The 20,553-nt window shown below is 44.2% G+C and overlaps 1 protein-coding gene across 4 annotated transcripts in view; it reads left to right on the forward strand.

Moving 5' to 3' along the window:
- LOC116083637 (probable palmitoyltransferase ZDHHC11) overlaps positions 1-20,341 on the forward strand; it is a 30,257-nt gene extending 9,916 nt beyond the window's left edge. Inside the window, exons 3-10 of one of the 4 annotated variants that reach the window (XR_004115823.1) lie at positions 239-417; positions 1,153-1,254; positions 3,429-3,553; positions 5,479-5,634; positions 9,919-10,083; positions 12,884-12,924; positions 19,216-19,308; positions 20,007-20,341. Coding sequence is in view for 3 of the 4 variants with exons in the window: in XM_031360408.1 (XP_031216268.1) it covers positions 239-417; positions 1,153-1,254; positions 3,429-3,553; positions 5,428-5,634; positions 9,919-10,028; positions 12,884-12,924; positions 19,216-19,306 (855 nt within the window). In the remaining variant the exon portion in view is untranslated. Of the gene's footprint in view, positions 1-238; positions 418-1,152; positions 1,255-3,428; positions 3,554-5,427; positions 5,635-9,918; positions 10,084-12,883; positions 12,925-19,215; positions 19,309-20,006 lie in introns of those variants that run through there. The other 3 variants (XM_031360408.1, XM_031360409.1, XM_031360410.1) reach the window with 3 other exon arrangements.
- Positions 20,342-20,553: the final 212 nt, after the last annotated feature.

Raw genomic sequence — 20,553 nt, forward strand, 5'->3', positions numbered from 1 at the left:
TTTTTTTTGTCCCTGGCCACATAAGACATTTCAGGGCTTATGAACACTGCGGCCAGTAGTTAGCTGGCTTGTCTGGTCAAAGTGAGTGTCTCTATGGGATTTGCTCTCGGATGCTGCAGACATCAATGGCTAGGAGTCCCAGGGTCTTCCCTTAGTCTCTGACAACTGTCTGTCCCACGGAGAGACTCTTTTCATCATGCCAGCCAGGCTCAGGGCTGTGTATTCCTTGACAGCCCAGGTGATGGGTGGGGTGTTCACGTTCCACCTCATCATGCACTTGATCGCAATTACCATCGATCCAGCTGACAGCAATGTCCGACTCAAAAAGGACTACATGGAGCCTGTGCCGACCTTCGACAGGTCCAAATACGCACATGTGATTCAGAACCAGTATTGCCACCTGTGTGAGGTTACCGTGTGAGTGGAGTAGGAGTTTGGGTATAGAGTCCTGCTGACCTGTGGCCCCACAGTTACCCAGATGAGCCTGGTGTTGCTGGGCACTAGCTTTTGTGGCACTCCAGGGAGGGCTCAGTCACGTGCTCACAGCCTCCTAGCAGGCCGAACTATACTGTCCTACCCTATAGGCTGACAGTCCTGCCTCCAAGTTCCCAATACCTCTCTCCCTTGGTGTGAAGAGCTGCAGTCTGAGGCCCAGCTGTGTCTTTCTCAGGTCATCTTGTACACACAGGCCCCTCTTTGTGGTGGTGGTGGTGGTGGGGCAAGCATGCTACTTCCTTGTGGTTTTTCTGATAAACCTCACGTTTCCAACTGGGGAGGAGGGAAGACAATTTCAACTGATGCCTGGTGAGGTCCAAAGTCTCCAGCACCTGAGCAGGATAGCACACTGACTTGCTACAGGAGGGCACTGTAGGCACTGGGTGAACTATCAGCCTTCAACTCCTAGGTAGAACTTTCAGACTCCCGTCTAGCAAACAAACCTACTTACAGGGAAGTCCTGTAAGTCCACCTTCCAGGAACAATCCCCATGAGCACAGGCTCATCCCTCTGTCCAAGATGGCCTTGTCTTTTCTGCAGACTTCCAGTTCCCCAGTGTCTTCAGATGGAGGCCCTACCCCTACCATTTCATGGTAGACACGTAGTTCCCATGGTGCACTGGGGCTAACAAGTTGTTTCTCCCAATTTCTCTTCCAGGAGCAAAAAAGCCAAACATTGCAGCTCCTGCAACAAATGTGTCTCTGGCTTTGACCACCACTGCAAATGGCTGAACAACTGTGTGGGCAAAAGAAACTACTGGTGAGGCACTCTCAAGAGTCAAGGCTGTGACCTATGGGAGGGATCTGTGGCCTGGGATTCGTAGGAATAGGTGGCATGTGATGGAATGAAGGGGGCCATAGACTCTGGGGAACTTCACAGGGAAAGGATGACCTTTGGGCCATGTCTGTTTCCAGCTATGGCAGAGTTTAGTGTTTGCGTGCTGCTGGGTTTGATATGTGCGTGGTAGGGCTGTTCCTAAACATGTGGGCCAAGTTCACACTCACAAAGTCCATAAATAGAGTGCTCATCATGAACAGTAGGTCTAATCCTGGCCTAGCCTCCTAAACTTACTTCAAGACTATCTACCTTCTCAGTGTCATGGTCATTAATCAAGGAACAGTGACTAGATCCTTGAGCACAGGAGTAAGCATCTATGTCATCTTAAGGCATCACCCTGATCATGAATGCAGAATCCAGAAAGCTACTGGGCATCAGGTCAGGACATAGATCAGTGGTACTCAACCTTCCCAATGCTATGACCCTTTAATACAGTTCTTCATGCTATGGTGACCCCCAACCATAAAATTATTTTAATTGCTACTTCATAACTGTAATTTTGCTACTGTTACTGAATAGTAATGTAAATATTTCATTACTGAATAGTAAAGTAAATATTTTTGGAGATAAAGGTTTGTCAAAGGAATTTTGATCCACAGGTTAAGAACCACTGACCTAGATTGTCCATCAGCCCTGTGAGTACTAAAGATGAACACGATATAGTAGCCCCTTACACCAACCCCGTTCTTTTCCCTGCCCTGACAACACATTGGGCTATGATGTTCCTGCCATTCATCCAGGGACAACTACTGTTAATAGGTATCCCAGTGTGGCCTTCAAGTGATCATCATGGTTCTGGCAGTGACTGGATTTGCCAGGAGATTCTTTGAGAGCTTCATACTGCCTGATCACAGAGAATCATTAGCTTTTTTTGGCTAGTCAAACAGTTTCTGGGAAGGCAAATTGGAATAGGTGAGGTGTGGTCTGCCCATGAGTGGGGAGAGGGCAGAAGAAAGCACACTTGCTGTGGCATTGAGACATGGCTTTTGTGTGCCAAAGTTGTGGTCAAGGGAAGAACAGAGGGTGATGGAGGTACCACCCATTCTCACGAGTTAACACTGATTCTTAGCATCTTCACTTTCTGTCCCCTCATTCTCCAAAACCCAAGAAAGCATGAGTGGTGTCAATGACACTAAAAGAAACCATTTAAACATTTTTATTTTTAGTTCATGTATGTGGATGTTTTGTGTGCATCTGGGCACCTCTTACCCTCAGAGGTCAGAAGAGGGCATCATCATATAACCCTGGAACTGGAGTTATAGACAGTTGTGAACTACCACATACATACTGGGTATTGAACCCTGGTCCTCTGGAAGAGCAGTCAGTGCTCTTAACCCCTGGGCCATCTCTCTTGACCTTCAATGGCATTTTGATATAATTTGGCCCCAGAATTGAATAGAAGCCCATCTCACAGCCCTAATAAACATGAAGCCATATGGATATGGCAGAATGGGGTACAATAAAGCCTGGGGAAGCTCAACACAGTGCATGGGAAGGCAGTGGATGAAGAAGGTAGAGGAGGAAAGAACAAGAAGAGGAGGAGGAGGAAGAAGAACAATGAGGAGGTGGAGAAAGAGAACAAGAAGAGGGAAAACAAGGGAAATAAGAAGGATAAGAAGAAGGAAAAGAAAAAAGAAGAAAAAGGTAGAAGAAGAAAAAGAAGAGGAGGAGGAGGAACAGCATCAACAAAAACAAAACCAAAGACAACAAGAAAACAAGAAAAGCTGTAATTCCTGAGTGGCCATGATTATAGGACACTTGCTGGAAGATGTTCTGTCCACCTTGGGGATTAATTTTTTCTATTGGATGGGAATGGCATTCTTGTCTATACTGCAGGATGGAAAGACATGAGGGCTCAGGTAGAAGGCTATGGGAAACATGGATCAATACAATCATGAGCCAGAATCTACCTAGAGTATGTGAAAGGCATGGTAGAAAGAACACAGGAGGGATGGTGGAGAAGACACCAATAGTCTTTGGGTTCTGTGCTTCCACATTACCACACCAGGCCTGTGTGTTGACTTGTGTACTCAGCTGGGTGTTAGTCTGTCCTAACCCCTCACTTGCTCATCTCTGAGCAATATTCTCTCATGCAGGTTCTTCTTCTGCTCTGTGGCCTCAGCTGTAGTTGGGCTTCTTGGTTTGATTATTATCTTGTTGTACGTCTTCATCCAGTACTTTATCAACCCTGATGAGCTTCGCACGGATCCTCTATATAAAGGTACCTTTCTGATGCTCAGGGACTGCTACTGTCTTGTTCCCATGTGCCAAGCATTAGGCTTCAAGGCCTCACATCAACCCATCTATATTCCCTCACTCTCCAGTTGACCTGAGACCAGGGATTAGAGTGAGGTATACCCTCACCCTTCAGTCAGTCTTGAGCACCTAGACGGTGGACTATTTAGCAGTGCTGGGTGGAGAAGGCAAGTGCCTATCTTGTAGGAGACAACTACTTGTAGACAGGAACAGAAAAGAGTGGGACTATTATATGTCCAGACACAGATTCTGAGGAGAAACTCAGTGATTCTGTGATTACATATGTCCAGAAGTCCAAGCCCATGACATTAATGTCTGAAACAAGCAAGAAGGAAAGGGATTGGGTTGAACATGGCCTTCAAAATGTGTCCAAGTCCTGACCTGGACATGAGATGGCACATTATTTGAAAAAAAGTGTCTCTGTGGATATGGCTAGTAATTCTGAGCTAAGAAGCTCATTCTAGGCCCCTCATGTGCCCAAATCCAGTGCCAATGTCGTCAGGAAAAACAAGAGGAAATACAGACTTGCAAAGGACCTATGGGGGTAGGACTCATATGCTGGGCAATATAACCACAAGTCCAGGAGCACTCAGAGCAGGAAGAGGATAGAAGGGCCATCTTCTGGAACCACAGAGAGGATACTCTGATTTCATTTTGTGGCTTACAGGTGTGAGAGGATTACTGTATAGCCTAAGTGCTACCAGCTTATGATCATTTGTTACAACAGCCCCAAGATACTGACACAGGTGACCAAAGTGGGATGTTCCTTTGCTGGTTATCCTATGGACCAGGAGCATGCCACCCCACCTTCGTTTCAAGCATCATAGGCATCTACCCAAGCCCTGCTACAGGAAAGGTTAGGACCTGTGTACCACTTGTCTTGGGGGCATCCCTGGAACAAATATGACAGAATGTTCTTTTAAGAAAGAACTTTGTGAGATCCATGTGGAAGGACCTCAGCTTCTGTATCCCCTGTAACTTCTTAGGACTTCTTGGTACTCCTTAGCATGCTCTGGAAACAACCAAAATGGCCCTTTCATTAATAATGTTTTTACATTTTCCTAAACAGTTGCCATGCTGAGTAAGTAGAGAAAAGGAAAGGAAAGGAAAAAGAAGGGAATAGAGAAAATCAGAGTATGGTGACCCAGCTGGGGCCACTGACCATGACATCAGATGTGGTGCAGAGAAGTGGAACACATCTCTCCTAGGAGTAGACTTGGGATTCTTTGAGTATGAGTGGAGGTCACTTCCTGGCTTGCCATTCCAGGACCCTACAGAGTCCATGGCATCTCGGGGGCGAGAGTCCACCATGCCATCACTGAGTAAGGGACATCTGTGAGTTGGTATCTGGTGGTCCAGCCCAAAAGGCAGCATATAGTATTCCCTTTTCAGATTGCACACATAGGAGTTCATTCTAGAAAGAGCTTAGCACCATTCTAGAATGTGGTAAGGGTCAACATGCTTGGGTTTGGAGTCTGGTCCTTTAGTGGTCTGCCATACAGCTTTGGAAACCCCATATCCATAGTCTTGATCTTGAGGGCCATAGTGAACAGTGTTCAAGAAATGTACCAAGAGGGCTCGGTCTTCACTGATGTCTGTGAAGAGATCGCTCTGAAATAAAGGTCAAGGCTTTGGAGAGGGGGAGGGGAGGAGCTGGCTCTGCCCTCCAGTATTCAGGAACTTCCATCATATTGAATCCATAAAGTGGGAATCATATCATAGTGCTAGCCACAGTCAGTGGGCCCATAGAGTAGGGCAGATGCGGGGCAAAACCCATCCCTTGGCTGGCTGTCCTCACTCACCCTAGCAAGTGCTATCCCTCTGCTTACCTGACCACAGGGGCTGCAGTTTGGATAGGTGCTGGATGGGCATGTCTCTCTGTCTTCATAGAGATCAGCTCTGAGAACACATGGCTGCTGTTCCTCTCACTGTGGCCTGTGCCTGTGAAGACCTCCGTGGTCCTTTTCATCGCTGTGATGGCACTGCTGCTCTCCATGGCCAGCTTTGTGCTGCTCGGGCACCTGCTCCTCTTCCACTTCTACCTGAGTATGTACCACTCTAGTCTTGCCACTTTAGTTCACCTGTCTTGATAGAAACAGTGCCTCGGGAAGCCTTGCCAGAAATGAGTTCATAGAAAAAGGACAGACTACAGGAAAGAGATACCAAAAGAAGGCCAGCAAGTCCAGCGAGGAACTGAATTCATGTTCAGAAGCCCACAGAAAGCACAGGAGACACTAAAGTACACAGATAAGGGAATATGACTATTATCCAAGAGCAGGACACCAGGAGCAGGAGGATTTAGGAAAGCAACAAGCTGAAGTTATAACAATGAAATGTAACCTCAAAGGACTGGTTTTCCTCATCCAAAGAGAAGACTATATCCACAAATATGTGTATCAGACACCTTTTATACTAATATGACCATCTGCCTAAGAAAGTGTTGAGTTAGAGCCACCTCTTCTGTATACATGTTTTCTGCTGTAGGGAAAGTTCTTTGCTCTCTTGCAATGGTAGGCCTGGCTACTCCTGCAGTGTGGGTTTCCTCCAGTTTCACTTATCCAAACCTTGATGGTAGTACAGATCCTGCCTGAGGCTGTGATAATGGTGCCTGGCAGAGTGCTAGCCTTCTCCCATGGAAAGATCCCACTTATAACTTAGGATTCTTACCAGCAGCATTACCATGAACCTAAAGAGCATGCTTCTTAGCCTACAAGTATGTTTAACACACACTCCTGACTTCAGCATTGGTGATTTGAGACTTAGATTCTTCTTCTCTTTCTCCTTCCCCTTCTCTTTCTTCCTTTTCCTCTTCCTTCCTCTCTTCTTCCCCTTCTCTTCTTCCTCCTTCTTCCTTCTTCTCACTCCTCCTTCTCTTTCTTCTCTTCCAAACATAGTGATGATCCTTGGATTAAATATTTTTGCTTTAATTTGAAGTTATATTTTTAGGTTGTACATAAGAATGACCTGGTTCATTTATACATATGCATGTTTGGATGTATTTATAGAGTGGGAGAGAACCAAGCCTCAAGCCTATGTTTCAACAGAACACCATGTACTATTTTATCAATAACAAAACTAGGAGAGCACCTCACATTTCCTGTGACTTAAACACTCAGAATGATGTATCTTTTGGTTTACTTTTAAAGCTCCCCACTACTTTTATAGATAGGAATTTGAAAACATTAATTCTAAGCTTATCTGGAAACTTCTCTCATGTCTAAATGCTTTCAGATTTATCAGTAATACCATCTTTCCTAGCACCTGAACTTGTGTAGAACACACTTCCTTCTTTATCTAGACATCCCTCTCTCTCCCTTAGAGTTAGGTCCAGCACCTGATGTCACTCCAGTTCTCCCCACAGAACCTACACTCATAGATCCTGAGGATTACTGGGTCCATACTTACCAGGGACACAAATTTTGTGTTAGCCACTTCATAGCAAGGACTTTGTGCTTAACATGTGCCAGCCCAAGGTAAGGGGGGTGGGGTTGCATCTGTGGATGAGGTTTGGAGTCATCCACGTTCTGGTAGAGAGGGGTCAATGGCATTGAGGCACATTGTATAGACAGCACATTACTGAGACATGCTCTGTGAACATCAGACTGCATAGGATGAGCAGTAAAGCCTGCATGTAAGTTATGAATGTGCTAAGTCCAGAAGAGTGAGCATCACAAAATGTTGGCTTCTTCCCACAGAAGGCTCTGCCTGGACCAGAAAGGGTCAGGAGGACTCACATGACCCAAGACAGGAAGACATGCTAGGTGGTGCCCTGTTATGCCCATGATATCTTTACCTAGCTCTGAGAGCATAGACCCCAGGCTGAAAGCTGCAGAAACCAACGGCCCCATGCATGCAGAACTCAGATAGAAAGGGAGACATGGTACAGAGAGCCCAGACTGAATTTCTATGGCCCGTGCACTGGGCCACATATGCTGGGCATACTTCTTGATAGCACTTTCCAGCTCCAAGGGCTAAGAGAGTGACCACTTACTAGCTTTTGTCCCCAAGACCCTTGATCCTAGCAAGGGGAAGGTGACAGAGGCCAGGAGAATATTGCTCAGTCTTCTTTCTGTGGAGTGAATTCAAGTGCCCTCAGTGAGCTGCTTTTCCTCTCCTACTCCAGAATACTGACTGGGACTTGCTTTCATCTCTCCTGTCCAGAAACGTAACCTGGGTGTGTGATGGTCAAGCGAATCCCAGCTACTATGAAGCCGAAGGCCTGTGAATTGGCTGGAAATGTGTGTGGTGTAGCCACAGATCTAGACTTCTGTTCTTGTGCCTGCTGGTCTAGGTTGGCTTTTCTTGCCCATAGGGAGCTGCAGTTTGCCTGCACTGTCTGTTTTGTGGTGGATAGGAGATTCATAGAGACCCATGGTGCTGTACTTCCTGAAGAATGACATGCTTCCCTCTGAGAGAATATAGTACTGAGAGGGGCCTGCCCTGAGAGTATTCCCAGTTCCAGGCATCCTCTGTAGACCAGGGATATGCCCAGAATTGGTACCTGAATTACTCTTTCAAAAGTGTCCAAGTGTAGTGCAGGTGATACCACATCTGCTGTGCCACACTCTGGAGAACAAGCCAGGGGCAGCTAGCCACTAAGAGCTGCTGCCACCACTGTTCCTAATGACACTCAGGATGGGCTCACAGGGCTGAGAGCAGGACAAGGTATAACCAGTGGCAGCTGGAACTGGTGTATTACTAAAGATAGGGCTGTTCAGCATGATACTAGAAAGTGTGCCTCTGAGAGGGAAGGAGTCAGGCTGAACCTGAGTTTAGACATCAAGTATTTCCACGGCATGTTGGTTATTGTTCTATATTAGTAAGCCTGTCCAAAACTGTAGCTCTCATTCATCACTGTAGGGCTGGGGTAAACACAGCTCAGCCGAATCCTCTTCAGGGCACTCACATTGGGATTCACTGACCACCCTGACACCACACACACACACACACCATAAGATTCTTCTTCTAAACTCCCTGAAAGGTGGCTGGCAGAGGTAGCTCCTCTAAGTCACTCATCTACCACTTTGCCCTGATCCTTCCTGATGGAATGCCAAGTGTCTCACAACAGTGACTTGCTTTGTGGAAGGGGCAGGACAGCAGAATACCCGGGCTATGGATAAGACTCACCGAAAGCTTAGTCTGTAGATCTAGCCTACACTCAAGGACTGGATCTTAGGGTACAAGCACCCATGTGTATGGCCCTCTGTCAGGCACCACTTTGAAGATGGGCAGGAGATTTGAGGGCTCAATGCCCAGCAAGTGTGGGAAGCTGAAGCTTCTCTAATGGAGGGATGAGAGAGAGTGTGGTCATGCTGGGTGAGAAATAATATGTTGATTCCAGTGGAGAAAAGGCCGAGTCCATACATTGCCAGAGCTAGCTGTTGGTACCTGGTCATCCTAAAGGACATACAGGGAGGGACATTACTCATCTGCCGGCTTCCTTCCAGGAAGAAGGAATGCTCTAATAAGAGTTTAAGGAAGTGCTGGCCCACAGACTTATGCTGACATAGGTGCTGAGAGCTAACGAGACTGGATCACAGCTTAACAGCATAAAGCCAAATTCTGTAGGACCTTTGGGGGATGAGGTGGCCTGCCACATCTGGTACTTGAGCTACAGATAGGGTGATTGAGTAGCCCTGTAGCTCCTCATAAATACTTGCAAACCACCTGCCCCCATGTAAGTAGGTTTTGAAAAGTCAGACCCCTCCCCGGAAGCATGGAGCTGAGATAGGCACTTACAACTCTTTTCTCAAAAACACATCCAATCTTCTTGAAGTAACCCAAATTGCTTCTGCTGGGTGTGGAAGCCAAAGTCCCAGCTGTGCTGGAGTTGCTTGGCATGCTTCACATTTGTTGGTAGCCCTGTGCTCTCTGCTTTCTCTGCACCTAGGGTGAAGTGGCTGCATGGATTGAGGGAAGCAGGTACAGGGTGAGTAGACTTCAGGGTCAGCTCAGGGGTCCATTATTTCTACCAGCAAGCCTGCCCTCTTGAAGCCATCCCAAGAGGTTCTGGAGTAGTCTGTCATGATATGGAAAGCAGGGGACTCATGAGAGGTGCCATAGTCCAACACCTCTGGGATACCACATCTCTATGCTAAATTGGATGCTTTGTCTTGGGCAGTAGGGAACAGTTAGGTCCTGTCCCACATAAAATATGCAGAGCATTGCTTGTCTGGCCTGACATACCTGGTTCTCCTCCTGTTCTTGGGACATGCAAGGCAGGACAGTCATTCCCTGGCAAGGTAGACTGCACACTGCACATGAGATTCGGTGTGATATTTTGCATGGCTGCTGGGTGACCCTGTCCTTTCCTGCCTTCCCCCTTTGTAGTTGTTAAGAATCTGAGCACATATGACTACATGATGCAGACCCGATTCCAGAAGAATTCACATCCAGCACAGAAGAAAGAGCTGCCTCTACAGAAGGGGAACCTTCCCCAGGTGTGCCTGTCCCTCTGTGCCATGCTCATGGAAGGGCTGAGGCCAATGTGTGGAGGTACCCTAGACCTTCCAGCTTTGCACTGATATCACTGTTGATACTGTCCTGCGACTCATTGGGAGTGTGTGGTGTAGTGTGGTTTGTATACATGTAGTACTTAGTTTTTCTGTTGCATAGTGTGTAATGTGTACATGCGTATGTGCAGTGTTTTCATGTATGGTATTTCTGTGTGGGATGTACGTAAAGTAGATGATGCATGGTTTAAGTGTAGTTTAGCTGTGTCAATTGTAATATGTGTGCCTATGTATGGCAATAATGTATATGTTATGTGTATAATATGTGATATATGTATATGGTATGTTATATATCTTTGTGGTATATGATGTTTCCGTGTAATGTGTAGTGTTTATGTGGTATATGGTGCATTATGTGGTATGTGTTTTGTTTATAGGTATGTAATGCATCTGTGTGGTATGTATTTATGAGTAGTGTTTATGTGGTGTGTGGTGTATATGGTAGGGGGTATGCTTGTGTAGTAAGTGGGATGTATGGTGAGTTTGTGTGCTAGGTCTGTGCATGTGTGATGTGTCTGTGTGGTCTGTGAGGTGTGTGTGTATATGTGTGTGTGTGTGTGTGTGTGTGTGTGTGTGTGTGCCTGTGCATGGCATATGAGGTATTGGTGTGTTTGTGTGATGTTTCTATGTTGTGCAGAATCTGGTGTATAGTATATGGTGTGCGCAGTGTGACTATATAGTGTGTAAAGTGTATTATGTATTTATGTAGTATGTCTGTGTGGTGTGTGGCACAGTATCTCTGTGCCAACCACACTCCTGGGCAAGCCTCATCCTTAGGAGTAGTTAACTAATACCAATCAGACTTCATGTTTTCTTTGCTTGGGTTTTTGTGTGTGTGTGTGTGTGTGTATGTATGTGTACATGCATGTGTGTGTATGTTTACATGCATGTGTGTGTATGTATGTGTACATGCATGTGTGTGTGTGTTATTTTGTTTTTGTTTTGTTTTTAAGAGACAGAAAGAATATTATGGGGAGTCTGGGAAGGAGAGGAAAATTATAATTAAAGTATATTGTATGAAATTCTCAAATAAATAAAAATAAAACAAGAAGAAGGGGAGGAGAAGGAAGAAAGCAGTCTTACACAAACTCAGGTTACAGAGGAGGGAGGGACACCAGGGTTAACTTGATACTAAAGCCAGACAACGTCTGCACAAGAGAAGACTATAGTGAGCTAAAGATACTCAGGAAACAAGTATCTTTACACGAAACACTGTCCAACCAGCACATGCTAGCAAGTGCACACGTAGGATTGTACACCATGAATAAGTGATGTTTATTCTAGAAATGCATCTATTTAACATCTGTAAATCAGTTATGTAATAAAATACTAACAGGATAAAGGTCAAGAACCTCATGATCAGCCAGGCAGTGGTGACACACGCCTTTAATCCTAGCACTTGGGAGGCAGAGGCAGGTGGATTTCTGAGTTTGAGGCCAGTCTGGTCTACAGAGTGAGTCCCAGGACAGCTAGGGCTACACAGAGAAACCCTGTCTTGAAAAACAAAAAAAACAAAACAAAACAACAACAACAAAAAACCTCATGATCATGCCAACTCATACAAAAAATGAATGTGGACTATATTCAAACCTCACTTATGATTAAAAAGAAAATACCCACCACCCAAGAATAAGATGAAAACTATGAAGATCTCTTTGTTCTGTCACTTTCATGACAAAAGAGTGACCTTCCACCCCTAGCTGGGAACAGATGAGGACATCTACTCTCTCCACCTTTGACATCATACTAAAGCCAGTGCAATGATAGCTTAAGGCATACAGTGAACAACAGGAAACAGTTTGTTTATTGGCAACAGGATTCTTAAACATTGTGTACACTAGTAGCTTAATATCTTTATAACAGCCTTGTACCAGATAAATGGAATAAAGGCTCAGAATTATACCTTTCATTTCTGATCAGCTTGTGTTAAACAAAGATAGCAAGGTTAACTGGAAAGATGGCTTCCCTGGCTGGTCCTGAGCTGAATATAGCCAAGGCTGAAAACTATTTTGAGTTCTTCATCCTGATAAAGCACCCAAAACCAACCACTGGTCCAAGTTTGAGAGCTAAATTATAACATTTTTAGAGAGAAAAAAAACCCTTATGACCACGAACTCAGCAATTTCCACCAATATAACAGTGAGATCAACATCTAGATAAATGAGACATTGCAATTTATGAAACATAAAATTTTATTTTTGAAAACTGTTATTAAGATAATAAAATATACAAGCCATTGATTGTCAAGATATTTCTAAACCACACACTTATACCAAAAAATACTAATGGCTTTTTAATGAAATGGACCTGAATCTGATCAACTCCTTCACTAAAGAGGATGTGGATATTAAGGAAGCCCATGGAAGGTGGTAAGACCATGATAACATACCCACACACTCACCAGCTAACCTCTATCAAAATGTCTGACAGAACCGCGTTAGTGACAAAGCAGAGGGACCAAAAGTCCCAAAGAGTAGAAGGTGAAATGGAAATATAAATTCAGTGGTGAAAGCAGTAGGCAGTCCTTAGAAAGCGGCATAAATAGTACTGCCCAGCCAGCTGTCAAGCCCTCTCCCACCAGCCGTGGAGAAAGGAAAACACACGTGTACATAAACATATTTCTGAGGAAGTGTGCTCTCTGAGGAAGGGAACTGTGCCCTGAATAATGTCCTTCCCAGGCGTTGTCTCTCAAAACTGAAGATGGGCTCTAGCTGAGAAGGGCAGGGAGGAAGCTTGCCATAATAGCTTCATCTCTCAGCTGTGCACTTTCTTTTGCTCCACAGGAAAAGAGTAACAACTTGACCTGGCCTAAGTCCCCGCCCAGGTGAGTGGGGCCTCCTGGTGGTATTTTATCTGAAAAAAAAAACCAAAAAAACCCGGTTATTGGCTCATCTTAACCCAAAGGGCTTTAGAAAATAGTTCATCTGTGGTGTGATGTTTCAGATGATGGGACGGCATAGTATAAAACAGTTGTTTCCCTCAGCTTACTGACATTCATAGCAGGTTATGTGGTTGTACCAACCGAGAAGATTCCTTCCCAGCTGTACTTTCATTGGTAAGCATAAAATAAGACTGCTTTGTGTGCGTGTGTATTCATGCATATGTGTATGCACATGTGTACAGAGGCCAGAGATTGATTGATGCCTTTCTTGATTGCTTTTCATTTTACTTTTTGAGATCCATTATCTCTACTTCTATCTTTGTCTCTCTCTCTCTTCCCCACCCACAACCCACCAGGCGCTTGCTGACCTAGCTAGGTTTGCAGGCCAAGGAACTCCAAGGGATCCTTCCATCTCTGCTTTCCCAGTGCTGGGATTACAAGCACATGCTGCCACATCGGGCCTTTCACATGTGTGCTAGGGATGAAATTCATACTCTCATGTTTGCAGGGCAAGCGCTTTACCCACTAAGCTGTTTCTCTAGTTCTGTCTGCTTATTTTTCTGCATCCATGTATAGCCATGTGGGAAGCTGTGTACCTATCACCCCATAACAGTGCTTGGTTTAGATTACAAGATCCTAAGAGTCAGATTTTGTCACTGAATTCATTCTTCAGTCAAGGAGGTATTGAGTAAGAATGCTTCCCAAGAGACAGTTCTGTCTAAGAGCAAGGTACATGCCATCAGAACTGTGAGACAGAAGTTGGCCCCAACACTGAGGGGAAATGGTTATTTTATAGTGTACTCTGTTCTCATGTTTTTAATATAGTCAAGAAAAGTCATAACGAGACATGGTTACACAGAGTAACAGAACATCCCACCTTGGCTTTCTGCTGTACTTTCTCTGTTCATCACACGATAAGCACAGATGCCTGCGTATTTTAAGCAGTTAACACACAAAGGCTTTTTTGGGTTTGTGGGTGTTACGTTTGACCCTCTCAGTTCTGTCACCTCTAGGGCCTGTTAATACAAATTAAAGAAAAAAAATAATTAGATGTTCACTGGAGCCTCCTTAGACAGACACACATATGCATATCCCTATCCAGCCCTCAGTCATTGTCCCCCAGCCAAGACATAGCAGGTGATACAGGGGTCTGCCGAGAAGGCTAGAAATAGTTACTCTGTCCTCGGTCAGCGAGGTCTGTCCTCACAGGTCAGCGTCCTGTACAGGGCTGTCCTAGATCAGTACTGAGGCTTTTCTAGTTACTTCCCTGATGGCCAAGCCTTGGGGTGGGGGTGTGGTTCTGCCATAAGCACAGGAGGCTATTCTGATGGGAAAGTCATGGCCTCACCATGAAAAGTACAAAGAAGTGATAGCTCAGAGGTAAGGACAAAACAGGAAATAGAAGAGAGACCCTTCACTCCTGTCTGGTAGAGGAAAGACACATTCTCCATGATTCTCTGAGAAATAGGTCTTTCTGGAGGCCCACAAGGCACAAATTGGTGATGGATCTTGCCAATGTCCCAGTCTCCACATCATGAGTCAGAGAGCATCACTAGGGTCCCTCTTGCCAATCTAACTGTCATGGATTACCAGACAACACTCACCTATGGCAGATAGGAAGGTTTAGTACTTGCTTGATTCTTAAACATTAAAACTGTGATATCCCCTCAGTGCTTCAACTTTTCACAAGAGGCACCCAGTAAATAAAAAACATTCTTCATGCTCCCTCTTAATAACATGCCAAGGTAACATTTGAACCCAGCATGTAGCCCTGGCTGGCTTTAAATTCACTATGTATCCAAGGTCGCCCTTAGCTACGTGATGAGTTCAAGACTAGCCTGGATTACAGAATGAGGTCTTAGCTCAGAAGACAATACAACAGAAATCCAGCCCATAATATATAGGGCTGCAGAGATGATGCAATGGTTAAGAACACTACTGCTCTTGAAGAAGGCTGGGGTTCTTAATGTTTACAAGGTAGATGCACAGTCATCTGCAACTCTATTCCAGGAGATCTGATACTGCCTTCTGGTCAGTATCATAGCATTAGACACAGATGTGCTACACATACATACATACATGTAAGCAGAGCATGCATACACTTAGAATAAATCTTTACAAAGGAACCATATAAAAAATTTCACCCCCTCCCAAGTCTGAAGTATCCTCCTTACTGTTTTCAGAAAATACCACAGATGCCCCCTCAGTATCTATATAAGCATAGATACAGTCCCTTCTGGAAAAAACTCCCTGCCTTCTCATGCTGGGACCATGGCACGGGGTTGTGTGAGACATTGCTCCCAGTGTGTGTTCAGGCTGTGTCTGGGATCGACTTTGCTAACACTTTCATGGAGCACTGCCTGTCAGGCTGCGATAACGGTAGCTTGGAGGATGTCCATTCTGCATCTCGCCATGTTTCTTCTCAATCTTCCCACCAAAGGTTGAACAATTCACATTCTTTTCAACTCCAAACAAAGTGCCAGTCCATCTTTTCAGGTCTTTATCAGCTTTGACAGTGCTTCCAGAATCAGGCCATAGCCAGGACTAACTAAATGGCCCAGAAAGCCCCTACCTAGACAGGACATTAATTCAGAAAGACTTCATTGCTGCCATCTAGTCACGTGGACAGCTCTTGGCACTTGGCTGAGTGTCAGTTGAGTGTGTTCTTTAGCTACACTTGTTCCTACATTAGATATGGTTTCGTACACAGACAAATTTATGTTAACATTAAGAAAATAAATACTAACAGTATTACTTTTAGTTTTATCCAGATGAAATGAGTAGTATTTTGGCATGTTTCATTTTAGTAGCAATGAGAACAGTGAGAAACTTTCATGTATGAGAGCCAGTCTCTCACCGTATCTCTCAGGCAGGCCTCAAGCTTCTAGACTCAAGAGATCCAGCCCTGCCTTTGTCACCTAAAAGTCGGGGTGCAAAACCGTGTCATGGAGCCTGACTCAAGAACAAATATTTTCTCAAGAACAAACATTTTAAAAATGTTTTGGCCAGTTGGATTTTGTTGTTCTTGCTGTTAAAAGTAGCTTTCCAATATGAATGGCTCTTTTCCTACTAAGGAAGCGGTAGGATCATTTTCAAACTGTGTTTATGGTGTCTTCTCATACTGTGGAGGCCATAAGGTTTGGAAGCTACAAAATTCCCTTCTGTTTTGCTTTAAAAATTAAAGTCATCCTCACCTACGGTTGTATAAGTACCTCCAGGACACTTTGTTAATTTTTTTTTTTTTTGGCTAATATCCCAAAACAATTTGATAGTTTTATTTATCATTTTACATTTTTGTTTTTAAGTTATCTTAGTTTTTTAAATTTGATGATACACACAAGATCATCTTATCCCAACAAAATAAGTATTAGTTGCCACCTCATTACACATACACATTTTCCAGTACTCTAGTTCCCTCACACACTGGCTGGCATGTCAGCTTATGAGCTTCTGCTGTTCACAGTTCTTTAGCACCTCTGTATTATAAGACCTCATTTCCAGCAGCACACTTCCCTCCTAAGACTCCACTGTACTTTTGGCAGTTCTATCACCATTTATTTCTCCCATATAAGCTTTAAAATCACGTTGCTTTGCTGAAAAACACAAGATTTGGACTGGAGTTGCATTAAACACACCTTTTTCTTGAGTAGAAGCTAGTGTTTGGAACAGTGAAGACCCTGGTAGGCTATCTCTACAGGGGAACAATAGGCTGGCCCCGTGGCCCCTTCCTGTCCTTTGTGCCCAGGAAGTTTATACCTTGCAGAAAATCTCTTCCATCAGCCCATTTCTCCCTGCAGTGCAGGGTCAGAGGTACTCCTGGGACTAAAATCATAGCTGAAGGTCCACACATCATTCATACAAATACTGACAATTGCTTTAGGTTTTTCCATTCATTGATCAGCAAGGATAGCTTATTCTGGGAAATCATTTTCTTTTAAATAACTATTTTTTTTTTTTTGGTTTAAATTGGCTCCTTAGAAACTTGATTGGCAGTACTGTTGCATAACCAAATCACTGTGACTGTCGGTTTGAAATATTACCTCATCCTTTCAGCAGACTTCCAGAGACTTTCTTTTGTTTCTCTTCCTGACATGCTGGCAGAAACCTAACTGTGGCTATTACTAGAGCTCCACTCCAAATCCCCAACCACTGCATTTTGTTTCTGATTACCAAGTGGATACACATTATAGAAAAAATTTTAAACTGCAAACTTTCTAAGTAAATCTAAAATTCCCCTTACCCAAGTCTCCTGCCCACCAGGAGCCCCGCTGGCATTTTCACAGCCTTCCCTTTTAGTTCTCTCTCATCAAGTATTTAATCCTCTGTTTAATCAAACTGTTATCCTACCTGTCACTCTTGGGGCCTACTTCTTAAACTCCACATTTTTGTCAACATGGTTAAAAGAAAAAGATCCATGTTCTGTGGCTACAAATGACTTCATCTTTGGAGCATACACATGCCTCATTTCTGAAATATTATTTTTACTTTATAGTATTTATTCTTTTCCAGTATGATGATGCGTTAGCCTTGCATTGCAAAGTTCAACGTGTGTGCATTTGACAGACCAGGGGCCATAGTCACAACTCTCAAAATGTAATGCTCAATATAATACTACCTGCTCTTTTGTACCACACCCAGCAGGGCTCCAGGGACTTGGATCTGGTGGGAGTGGTGAAGTAATAAAGAAAAGACAAACAGGCTGGTACACAGAGAGCTGGCATCAGGTGGTCTGGGCTCTCTTCTGGAGAAACTGCACCCCAGAGGCTCAGCATGTTTATTACATAGAGTTGAGCAAAAAGGCGGAGTTATTGCATAGTTAAGGAGATAGGGTTACTACACACAGACAATACAAAGGCAGAGTTTATGATATAATCTGGGTTGGGGTACAGATTTAGCTAACATCAGTGAGAGAGGCCTCCGTGAGGTGTGTGGGGTGGCATTCTTCATGCCATAATCACATAGGAGGAAGAAAGCTATTGTGGATATATTCTGCATACACTGTCAACATTTGTACTCAGTCCCCTGAGGACTTTGACATCCCTCTGAACCTCATCCTAGTGAGAAGGCTTTGCTAGGTTTGAGGCTCTGAGGTTCTTATCATGACTGGCTCGTGTCAACACATACATTCTCCCAGGACTTGACACACTCCGGGTTTCTGGAGTCCCTATATTTTCAGATACAGAAACTGTTTCTATGACAACCTAACAGTGTGGATGTAGATAATAAACAGACACTGGTCCGTTTTGACACACCACATTTTGAACATGGTTATTGTCTTAGTCCTATGTGATACTGAACCAGTCACAAGTGCAAGCAAGTGCTTGTGGTCTAAAGTGTCAATCACAGGTATTGCTTAGTGGAGAATTCTAGCCCCCAAGCTCTCAGAGCACTTTTTCTAGTGGTTGTTAGACTATGTAGTGGGACTATTTCCTGTGGCATCTGTACCTGTTGTAAGATATTCCATGAAATAGACAGACAGAAGTAGGAAGCGAACAGGAACAAAGACTGGGGTTTCACATAGGAAGAGTGTTCTTGTCTGATTTTGAGGGAGTTCCGGTCAGCTGCTGCCTGCCATGTGGTTTGAATTGGTTTTCTGGTGCTGCAGAAGACATTAGTACAAACTCATTGTCTCCACACACAGCTGGGTTCTCCAGCGTCCCACAGGCTGCATTGCCTCTTATCAGCCAACGTTACCCAGAGGAGTTGAGGAAGAGTCTGGCTAAGTGCTTTCAGGAACCTTCTGGAATTCACTTTTCCCAAGATTCCTGATTTCACCCTCGACACTGTAGACAGCATAGCTAGCATTGTTGTTCTCGTGTGTTGAGTCTCTGAGTTCTAGCTTAATGTGGTTAACATTAGCAGTCCCTGGATATTCCAGCCAGTCTCCTACATTAGCCTTCTGGATCTGCTACAAGAAACTCCTATAAGTCTATAAGTCAGAGATGCTGGGTGCGTGTGATATGACCTCTTATCTGTTTGCAGACACAGGGTGTTAGACTTGGCAAAATAGGGTCTGACACAGAGCCCAAGCAGGGTGAGGATGCACCTGTTTGTGTATACACCACTGGCTAGAAGTCAGGGTCCATCACACTAGAATCCAGTCATGGTTCCCCGTTGTGCAGTACACATGACTATTGTTCTAAGATGCTGGAATCTGAGATTCTTTGGTTTCAATGATGGTTTGTTTGTTTGTTTGCTTGTTTTTAAGCTGATGTGTCTGTCTTTCCTCTTTAGAATGGAGACCCAGAGGTTCCTGCTGTCTTCTCTTTCACAGCAGTCAAATGTGTGTTTCATGACTCCACCTCCAGCGACTCAGCCACAGTGAAGGTGAATAGAGAGTACTGACTGGGCCTCTAGGACATAGGGCCTAAATCACCCGTAGATCCACAGATTCCCCCATCCCGAGGAAAGAGAGAGGAATTGTACTCCTGCCTGACTAATACCGTTTTACAGTTATGGAATGGTACTCAGATAAAATTTGCAATTTTAAAAATTTAAACTTTTGTTCCTATAAAAGTAAGAAACAGAAGGAAAACAGAGGGACAGAAATTCTTTCTTTCTTTCTTTCTTTTTTTGGTTTTTCGAGACAGGGTTTCTCTGTATAGCCTTGGCTGTTCTGGAACTCATTCTGTAGACCAGGCTGGCTTTGAACTCAGAAATCTGCCTGCCTCTGCCTCCCCAGTGCTGGGATTAAAGGCGTGCACCACCACTGCCCAGCTAGGACAGAAATTCTTAACTATGAGGTATCTGGGGGACAAGAAGAAGTGGGGGTGGAAAATGAGGTACAAAAATGAAACTACTAAAATGGAAGCAGCACTTAGACATGCCAGTGAAACACACCGAAGGCTACAATTGTAACATATACCCAGAACTAAGATTTACAGTTAAGTGTTGAAAACAGATGGTTGAGTGGCCAGTAATGTCCCCTGACATAATGGCACACCTTAGAAAACTTTGGTTTTGCTATGGTACAAAATTAATACTAGAAACCATACTTCTAATTTGGAATTTTGATCTCTTCCTAGGCTAGTGGCAAGGATGAGCCCCTCTCTCACAATGGAAGCCTCAAGGCCGCAGCCCAAGATCGTGAGGAGACCCTTCTACTCTGTGGTGTGTGCTGCTGCTGGGCCATGACCTTCAGTAGAATACGTGTATTATGTGTATTTTGGACTTAAGATATTTTCAATTTATGATAAGTTCCTCAGAATGCAAAGCCCATTGTCATTCAAGAATCATCTATATAGAAGAATGTTAGCAGTGATAGACTCTAGGTGTTAAGTACATATGCATTTTCACTTTCAAATTTTCTAGATGTTTGAAAATTTTCATAATAAAATGTTGATGTATGACTTGGTAAAAATAAACATGGCAGAAGTTCGTGTATTATGTTGTGTGTAATGTGGTATATAGTGGGTAATGTATGCATGATAATTTTGTGTGATATGTTGTCTGTGGTACCTATAATTACCTGCCATATCTGTGTAGGATGTGGAATGTTGTGTGTCTGTGTGGTGCGTGGGATGTCTGTGATATATCTGTGTGGTGTGTCTGGAGCGTGCTAAGTGAAGTCTG

The sequence above is a fragment of the Mastomys coucha genome, unplaced genomic scaffold (assembly GCF_008632895.1).
Source record: "Mastomys coucha isolate ucsf_1 unplaced genomic scaffold, UCSF_Mcou_1 pScaffold8, whole genome shotgun sequence".
Lineage (NCBI taxonomy): Eukaryota > Metazoa > Chordata > Mammalia > Rodentia > Muridae > Mastomys > Mastomys coucha.